This window comes from Miscanthus floridulus, chromosome 3, assembly GCF_019320115.1.
Source record: "Miscanthus floridulus cultivar M001 chromosome 3, ASM1932011v1, whole genome shotgun sequence".
Lineage (NCBI taxonomy): Eukaryota > Viridiplantae > Streptophyta > Magnoliopsida > Poales > Poaceae > Miscanthus > Miscanthus floridulus.
Genome location: NC_089582.1, coordinates 86,657,964 through 86,667,639, shown reverse-complemented (window position 1 = coordinate 86,667,639; position 9,676 = coordinate 86,657,964). Strand labels below are relative to the sequence as shown.

Here is a 9,676-nt window from a genome sequence, read left to right as displayed (position 1 = left end):
ATTTCGTCTACAGGAACAAAATATCTCCCTCTCTCTCCCTCTCTCTCTCTCCACCAGCGGTGGTGCACCCGCGCGCACTCTCTCCCTCTCCCTCTCTCCACCTGCGCTCGCCACCGCTCCCTCTCCAGGCTCCCAGATCCGGCAAGGAGGCCGGCTGCCCGCCACCACCAGTTCCTCTCCATCTCCCGGCGCCCAGATCCGACGAGGAGGCCGGCCGCCGCGCTCGGATCCGGCCAGTAGGAGGCGCTCCCTCTCCTCCTCTGGCTGTGCGCCTCTCTCTCTCTCTCTCTCTCTCTCTCTCTCTCTCTCTCTCTCTCTCTCTCTCTCTCTCTCCCTCCACCGGCCCCCCGCGGTGCTCGCCCGCCGGCGCTCCGGTGCGCCCAGGCCGGCGAGTCTGCGCCGGTGGGCGCCCCCATCGCGCTGCTCGCGGAGTCGGAGGAGGAGGTGCCGCTCGCGCTCGCCAAGGCTGAGGAGCTCTCCAACGGGCAGCCGCAGCAGGCGCCACCTGCTCCAACGGAGGATGCGGCAGCGGCGCCGCCTCCTCCTCCGGCTCCGTCGGCGCTGTCTGTGACGAAGGCGGTGGCTGCCGCGGAAGATTTGCGTCTTGGAGAAGGACGATGTAAATATGCCTCCCGGTCGGCCTCCTCCTCAAAATGCATGCTTCGATTGCGTTGTCTGTTGGAGCCAGCTAAAACACTGTGCAGGACCGATTTTAGATACGTGTCCCTGTGCATGAGGTGTTGGAGACCGTCTAACCGTGCAAATTGCAATTGCAATCGGTGCAGCTACATCCAAAATTATTTTTGCGCCAGTGGCTCCGCCGTCTTCCCTGTGACCCGGTCTCGTTGTCCGTCCCCAAATCTTCTTCAGCAAAAAACGGAGCAACCGAGGAGACTAAAAAGAGCAGTGGGCCATTGAAAGAACTACCACGAGAAACAAGTTGGAAAGGGGCGCGAGTGGCCGCGAGATGCAGATCTATAGCTTTCCCCTCGGTTCTTTCTCTCGATCTCTTCCCCTGTGACCATGAGTCATGGCATCTAGGCCTAGGCAGATGACGGGCCTTCTCTGGTGACGTAGACGTGGAAAGATACGACGCCATGGTTGCCATTGAGACTCTTGTGGCTATCGCTGTGGCGAAGATGGTAGCTCAAAAGATCGCCAGCTGCAGCTTTGCTACCTTGAAGCCATATTGTTGTAGCTTGTTTTGCGCCTTCAGAGATGATCTGGAAGATTTGGAGAAGGAACTTCTCTGCCTTGAAGCCCAGCTCAAGGAAAAAGACAAGTGGTTATTTGGCATCGAGGTTGCTGACGACGGCCAAGCCGTGCTGGCGCAAAGTTGGCATCGAGATGCAAAGCAGCTGGCTTTTGAGATCGAAGACACCATTGATGAGTTTGTCTGCTCCGAAGAGCTCTACCATGAGAGCACCTGTGCCCACAAGGTAAGAACAACTTCTCTCTTATATTTCATCTCAAGTTGTAGTAGATAATCTCAAAATCATTTCAGCATATAGGAGAGCACTGCTGCTGCAGTAGATTATCTAAACTTGTCTTCTATTCTTTAGGCATAGAAGAGAGGGGTTCTCTCTCCTTTATTTAGGGAAAGAAGGCTAGGGGATTTTTCTTCTGAGGAATAAGTTATTAATTAACTTGCAGCTAGACCTCCAAAATAATCTTATTTAACAAGTTTGTTGATGGTCTAAGAACATATAATCCTTTTCATGTTCTCCTCATTAGGACATTGGAATGGCTAGGTTGTAGGCACTACTCTGATGCCATTTGTTTCATGTTCTTTTCATTTCTCTAAATGGGAATAATGTTCCCTAGCTGTCTACTCGCAGAAAGAAATATACCGCAAGTTTGTTTTAGCTTTGTCCATTTTTGCTGTTTTTTCATTGTAATAATTCTTATCACAAACCCCACTGAATCACTTAGTTTAACAAATCAATACCCAACGTACTAAACCTAAAAATAACAGTAAATAGTGGAGAAACTGCTAATTGGCTCTTGATTTCTCAATAAATCGAGTGAATTTCAAATAACTACAACTATTTGACATGTCTAGCTGCCATTTTTTTCTATAAAAACTACAGGCATCATTGCTCTGTTCGTATTCAAATCCAATTGCAGCTAGAGCCTGGACAGTTAAAAGGATGATATCGGAGACAAAGAAGCTGAATTCAGCCATCAAGTTAAATGGGCGATATGGTACTGGACGTACTGGTATTGATTTAGAGTCAAGGTTTTCTGCTGAAAAAGAGACAACATCATATGATGGCCCTGATCCAGTCATTGGTAGGGTGAACGATCTGGAGGTTATTGTGGATACTATAAAGGAACATGCAAAACGACTATGTATTATCGCCATAGTTGGGCCTGTAGGTGTTGGGAAGACATGTCTTGCGCGCCTAGTATTCAATCACTTGGATAGTGGGAGCAGATTCACTCGTAGAATTTGGGTTTATGTACACAAGTCTTGTTCCAGAGTTGATATCAAAAGAATTGCGAGACAAGTAATTTCACAGGGTCTTTTGGCGGGCCAGGAACGACCAAATGCTGATTACACAATGCAGGAAATTACAACTAAGGTTCATGAGATACTTAAAAGAGAAAGATGCCTCATCATACTAGATGGCTTGTGGGGCTCAGATGATGACGTGTGTTCTCTGAAACAGATGTTCACAAGTTGTACTGAGGAGACAGAAAGTGTAATCATTGTGACCACCCACAATGAACAAATTGCTCAACACATGTCAACTGTTCCATTGTACAGATTGGCTCCTATGCTTGAAGGTGATTATTGCTCGGATATCTTTGTGAGCGCATTGCGTGGTCATAATTCAATCTTCCCTAGATACAGAAAGGAAATTATTTCAAGGTGTGAAGGCATACCTCTTGTTGCTGATTTCCTGGGTTCTATTGTACGTAATGGTGGATGGGATCAGCGTGCCGTTTGGGAAAATGCTAGGGGCAAAGATTTGTGGAAATTAGAGGAGGATTATGCAACTACTCTAAGCAAGGAGTTGACTTTGTTTGCTCCCTTCAGGCTAATGTTCTATAATATACCTCACGGTCTGAGATTGTGTTTTGCATATTGCTCAGTCTTCCCTAAAGGATCTAGTATACATAAGAGAAAACTTATTCAGCAGTGGATTTCACTTCACATGGTTGAGTCTGCAACACATGGGTCCGTTTCGGCAGAAATGAATGCCGAGAACATCATAAAGCAACTAAAGTCTATTCATCTCCTTCAGGTATGATCAGAGGCTTTTGTTACATGTTAATTAAACCCTTCCGTGTGTATTGATTGAGTACAACTGCTCTTTGGATTTATCATATCACATTTGCATCTTTGCAGCTCATGTGCATGAAAATTCTTACTTTCCCTTTTAGAAATTGAAGGGAGTAAGAAAGCTTGCCTCGGTTTTTCCCTTCCCCAGACCCCACTCATGTGGGAGCCTCCGGCACTGGGTCTGCCCTTCCCTTTTAGAAATTGAAGAGAGTAATTTGTTAATGTTATCCTATTAGGTTTTCTGTGCATTATGAGATAAGAAGGCTCACCGAAATAGGTGTGTTTTTGACGGAGCTACTCCTAGCTTGGGTGGTGTTTTGGGTTTTGCTCTAGAAGAGAGTCGGCTTTGGGCTGTGGTGGGGGCTCAGGGGCTATCTTTCTTGGCTTCCCAGCCTCCTCCTCCCCCTGTAGCCCTGTTGTTTGGAAGACGTCTAGTCTTGGTCGCCTCTTTGTTTCCACAGGTGCGTTTGTACTTTTATTTTGGTCGCCTCTTTGTACTTTTATCCTGTAGTCTCTCCCCCTTTTTTTCTTCTTAATATAATGAAGCGCAGTTCTCCTGTGTTTTCGAGGAAAAAAAAGAAGGCTCAACACTTTGTTGCAACTGTTTTTTCTGGATAATTTGTTTTCTTTCCTGAGACCTGGGTTGCTGGGTTCAGTTCTTTTCCTGATCTCTTGACTCGTTTTGATGGGTTCTTACAGTCCAGTTATTTTCACAACAACAACAACAAAAACAACAAAGCCTTTAAGTCCCAAACAAGTTGGGGTAGGCTAGAGTTGAAACCCAACAGAAACAATCAAGGTTCAGGCACGTGAAGAGCTAGCTGTCTTCCAAGCACTCCTATCTAAGGCTAAGTCTTTGGGTATATTCCATCCTTTCAAGTCTCCTTTTATTGCCTCTACCCAAGTCAACTTCGGTCTTCCTCTGCCTCTCTTCACGTTACTATCCTGACTTAGGATTCCACTACGCACCGGTGCATCTGGAGGTCTCCGTTGCACATGTCCAAACTATCTCAACCGGTGTTGGACAAGCTTTTCTTCAATTGGCGCTACCCCTAATCTCTCACGTATATCATCGTTCCGAACTCGATCCCTTCTTGTATGACCGCAAATCCAACGCAACATACGCATTTCCGCGACACTTAGCTGTTGAATATGTCGTCTTTTCGTAGGCCAACATTCTGCACCATACAACATAGCAGGTCTAATCGTCGTCCTATAAAACTTGCCTTTTAGCTTCTGTGGTACCCTTTTGTCACATAGGACACCAGACGCTTGCCGCCACTTCATCCACCCTGCTTTGATTCTATGGCTAACATCTTCATCAATATCCCCGTCCCTCTGTAGCATTGATCCTAAATATCGAAAGTTATTTTCCTGAACAAAAAAACAAGTCATCCATCTTCAATGCCCAATGCAAGACATGGACACAATTTGATCCTGTCCAACTGTTTGTGCTCAAGAAAAGAAAACAAAGATATACAAGAATTGAATTAATCTATCTTTCATGTGATGTATGCTTAATCTGACTTGCTTTTTCAGGTTGAGGACGATGCTGAAGGAAACTCTGGCGCAACAGCTGAGGTGCTACGCATGCATTACATGGCATATGAACTGGCCCGTTTCATCTCGCACAAAGATATCCTTGTGGTTTTAGAAGGTGAAGAGGCAGTCAGTTCTTTTCCTGAAGAAAAAGAAGAGGCTGGTCAGACATGTTGTTTTTCTCAAGAAAAGGAACAGGGCATTTTGACTTATTGTGACCATCGCTATGCACAGCTCCCAGTTTTTACCAAGTACCGTCCACAAAAGGTCAGGTCACTAATTCTGAGACCCACAGCCGATCTGCAGGAACTCAAACCTGGGATTCTTATCGCTGTCAGTGAAGTGATCTCAGGAAATAAGTACTTGCGTGTCTTGGATCTTAGTGGATGTGGTATCACGGAACTGCCAGCTTGTGTTTGTCAGCTGAAGCAATTAAGGTACCTTGACGCGTCAAGGTTGGACATGAAAGAACTGCCTTGTGTGGAGAACAGTTTGAGAAAGCTTGTTTACCTGAACCTACAAGACTGCCGCAGTCTTGGAAGTGTGCATGTGTCCTTTGGCATGCTTCCTAGTCTAAAATATCTTAATTTATCATTGTGTGTTAGTCTCACAAAATTGCCTGCATCATTCAGGAGACTAAGAACACCCCGGCGTCATTGCACAATTGACTTGTCTGGTTGCCAGGAGAGTGTAATGGTACAATTTAATTCTGAACTGCAAGGTGAGCAAACTCAGACAGAGAAGATTCCTGACCCTCAACCTGATCAGCGTCCTCAGCCAGACAAGGATCCAAATACCGAACATGATCGACACTCTCAACCAGGCAGGGTACCTTATTCTCAGCCTGATAAGGTTCCAGTTCCTCAACCCAGCCAGACAGAAATATCTTCTATGGAAGACAAAATTATGGGAAGCCATCCAGAGTTTGCATTGGAATCAACTTCACCGTTAGATGTAGCCGATAAACCAGAGGAATCTCAGGTACTTTACCATATTCAGACACAATGCTTGCTATGAAACTGTGGTATGCCCAAATTAGCTGTAGCTGATTTAATTCAAAGGGAATTTTTAACCTGACGATGTCCTTTCACCAATGCCATTTTGGAAAAATTGAACTTCAAGTTGAAAAGTTTGGTTTACAAAATATAAGACCGAAAGGTGGGGACAGAAATACTCAAGTTACTTTCTATATACATATTCTATGTAAATTTGCTGTGTGTTAAGAAAGATTTGCTATGAAAAGCACAATTGGTGCGGTGATGGAGTCACTGGTGCATGATTCCACCTAGAGTTCAAGTCCTAGGGTCCATGTATTTAGATGTTTGTGAGATTAATGGCTTTGGGCATCCCTAGTTGGTTCAGAAGTCACAAGTTCTCTAAAAAATAAATCGCTGCACTTGCGTGATGTACTGATCGACATCTTGATGCTCCTCTCTCTGTAGTCCTCGCTGGAAACTAATGGAGGACATTATGCCTCACTATCATCAAGCAACTCAACAAATGGGGCTCTATATGATGGCAAAACAGCAGGTACATCATTCCAACTACATTCTAAATTTCCATCTATCAAAAGAAAAAAAGCTTCACAGACTATTGTTCTAGTTCTTTGTATCATATGCTGTTTTAGAATGGGACAGATTTCCTCATGCAGTTATCAAGATGCCAAGGAATTTCCAAAAGTAATTTTCCTATTACTACTACTGTGGTATCAATGGTTTGGGCTAGATGAAATCAGAACTTTCAAACTTGGGCTACCAAGCTGAGCAAATATAACAAGATCTAACCAAATGTACTCGTAATATGTTCTGTGAGATTTTAGGATAGACAACTTCCAGAGTTCAGTTACAGAACCTTGATATAATTTTGCTTGTTTCAGATGAATAAATTGGTAACAGCACCACTTAAATTATAAAATAAGGAGCAGTTAATTTAGTGACAATTGGCCTAGTACTCTTTCTTATCTCAAATTTATACAAACTGCACTTCAGAAGTTCTGAAATGAAAATCATTTACATAGATTATTGCCTCAGAGTACATTAGATAAACATGTGCAACAAATAGCTGAAATGAGAGATTTGTATTTGAACTAGTTAAGGTTGGTCAGACTAGTTAGAATATATGAACGTCCAGAGTGTCATCAACATATTTTCACATCAAGATTCATCAACTCACTGCCAATTACACCTTAGTTCTAGTTTTGCCCTTCAAGTGTAATGCATCAGAAGTCAATCCTTGCATCGAAATCACAGTTGCATCCTAATAGCAAACCAATAGAAATTACTAAGACACCATCTTCATCAACTATTAAATCATAATATTTTACAAAATAACAACTTAAGAACTACTCCCGAAGTAATCTAGAATCTGCTGGGTTTATTTGGTATATGTTTTCTCTAGAGTTTTCTTGTATAATTTTCTTGTTTTTTGTGTACTGTAGTCCAATGTTTCATGGGGTTTAATACTGTTACTTTTAAATAAAAACAATTGTGTAATACTGCTCTGTTGTAATATTGTATGCCTGCACCATGAATCCTAGTCAATAGTCAACACTAAGCTAAGAGTTACATGCATGTGAATTATCATTACTCTTGTCAATTCCTTCAGTCAAATGTCAATCTTTATTCAGTTCTAATAAGAAACGAAAAATGGGAAATCGTAGCCTTCATGTCTATCTCATGAGAAACTTGTGGTGTTTCCAGCCTGTAGACAGAAGACTTCGCGAAACAAGGTGAAGGGGATCCTGCTGGACATTCGGAATTCTAGTTTGAGAAGTAACGTGAAAAAAAGTACTGATAGATAGCCCCACATGTAAGGGGATTATTGGGATTAAATTTCTCGTTCTGTTATAGCAGTGCTCCCTCTGGATTCAAATATTTATTTTAGGACTCTCCCAATAACTTATTTTTGAGGCTGAGTAGTCTCTTTCTGCTCGAAACTCCATGTACTTAAAAGACACCACATGTTCTCAACACTGTTCTTGGATGGATGTGCTTCCGCTACCATTGTTTGTGGAGCATCCATACCCCCTTGACCTTGATGTGCACCTGTCGCACAAAATCTTCATCTAGTTAGAAGTTAAATGCTGTATCAATGAAAGGTTAATACTTACATGCATGTGAAATCATCATTAGTCTTGTCAATTCCTTGATTTTCGCGTTAATGTTTATTCCGTTCTAAAGAAAGTTCAAAATGGGCAAATTACAGTCACTACTGCTACGGAAGTCTTCATGTATATATCGTGAGGAATACATGATGTTCCCACCTTGTAGACGGAAGTTCCTAACGAAAAGGGGATTCTGTTGAATAAATATTCAGAATTCTAACATAGTTTCGTGACTAGCAAATGCAAGGCATCAAAAATATTACAGTCACCACTGAAATGAATTTTTCTATGGATGATGTGAATTTCGGTCATGAAATCCTTCATATTATTCAGTTCAAGTGAGCTCTAAAACAAGAACTGACAGTGACCAATGGTAGGAAAAAAACGAAATTATTAACTTCATGTTCAAGTCAATTGCATCATGAATATGATGTTAACGCCGCTCTTATGAACGAAAGGATGGCAAGAATCGAGGATTGTGGTGTTTCAGAACTATTTCAGGACAAACAATTTATAGTAAAGTACAGTTGGACCTGTAGGGATAAGCAGTACTGACTGAACCACATGATATCAATATTGAGTGAGGCCATATGTGAACAATTGAAGAGAGAGGTCAATGTTTGATCTTTGAAAATAGTATGGCATGATTGATTGACCATTGATAGGGACCGAGCAACTCTGGCTGAAATGGGTATTGGGTATGGGCTCTCACGCCAGTCAGACAGAGATACCCCTGTTTAAAGGACACTGTACATTGTAGAGAGAGAAAAAAGGCAGACATAAATCATGCAAACAGTTCGTTAAAAAAGTTGCAACTTCTGATTTTCAGACGAATAAATTGGAGTCAAGAACAAAGCCCAGTTAAAAGGACCATATGTTGGACCATGTGAACATTCAGAAAAACCATCAACATGTTTGTCAGGCTGATATCGACTATTAACAGTGACAGAAACTGCAACTCACACTGATGGAGCGTTTGGTTTGGAGAATCAATACGAAGTGATGCATCGTAAGTTCATCCCTTAATAAGTAATGAAAAGTTAATAGTTACATGCATGTGAGATCGTCTTGTCTTGTCAATCCCTTGATTTCAGCGTTAATGGCCTCCTTCGGCTGGTCTAAAATTTGGTTTGTTTGACTTTTTTTTAGCCGAAACAGTATTTTTCTTTCACAACATTTCAGTCAGAACAGTATTTTTCAGCCAGTTTTAGTCAAGTTTCAGACCAGCAAACGGAGCCCTTTATTCCGTTCTAAGAAAAATCGAAATGGGTAAATCACAGGCACTACTGGTACGGAAGTCTTCATTTATATCGTGGGGAACACATCACGTCCCCAACTTATAGACGGACTTCCTAAAGAAAATGGGATTCTGTTGACTATTCAGAATTGTAGTCTGGGAAGTAATGGCAAGACAGGTCTGCGTATAGAAAATTAGCATCGAGAAAACTAAGTGATGTGGACTCTTTGGGTTTATCGACAAACGCGAGATCTGACTCTGAAAGGTCTCGACTCCTTCCTTCCTTGTTAACAGAAAGAACAGCGTGAATTAGGGGTGACATTTTTCTGAATTCTGTCACCACAAGAAATGAATTGTCGAAAACGGCTGGATGCTGAGATAAGCAGGACTGACTGAAGTACGTGCTGACTGACTGTTGAGTGAGACATCCATGTGAGCATTTGACTTAAAATGGTCCAAGTCTGATATTTGGAATACGGTTATGTTTGACCAATGAAAGGGACTATAG

The 9,676-nt window shown here is 42.5% G+C and overlaps 1 protein-coding gene across 2 annotated transcripts; it reads left to right on the top strand.

Annotated features, from left to right (window-relative positions):
- Nucleotides 1–334: 334 nt before the first annotated feature.
- Nucleotides 335–7,946, top strand: LOC136541859 (putative disease resistance RPP13-like protein 1). 2 transcript variants are annotated; one of them, XM_066534020.1, is made up of 5 exons: nucleotides 335–1,439; nucleotides 2,091–3,251; nucleotides 4,829–5,809; nucleotides 6,271–6,358; nucleotides 7,528–7,946. In XM_066534020.1, exons 1-5 carry the CDS (start codon nucleotides 1,098–1,100, stop codon nucleotides 7,626–7,628), a joined length of 2,673 nt encoding a protein of 890 aa, XP_066390117.1. In that variant the 5' UTR covers nucleotides 335–1,097; the 3' UTR covers nucleotides 7,629–7,946. The 2 variants fall into 2 exon arrangements, with proteins under 2 accessions (XP_066390117.1, XP_066390118.1); XM_066534021.1 differs by having other exon boundaries at nucleotides 1,310–1,439; nucleotides 2,128–3,251.
- The last annotated feature ends 1,730 nt before the right edge of the window (nucleotides 7,947–9,676 follow it).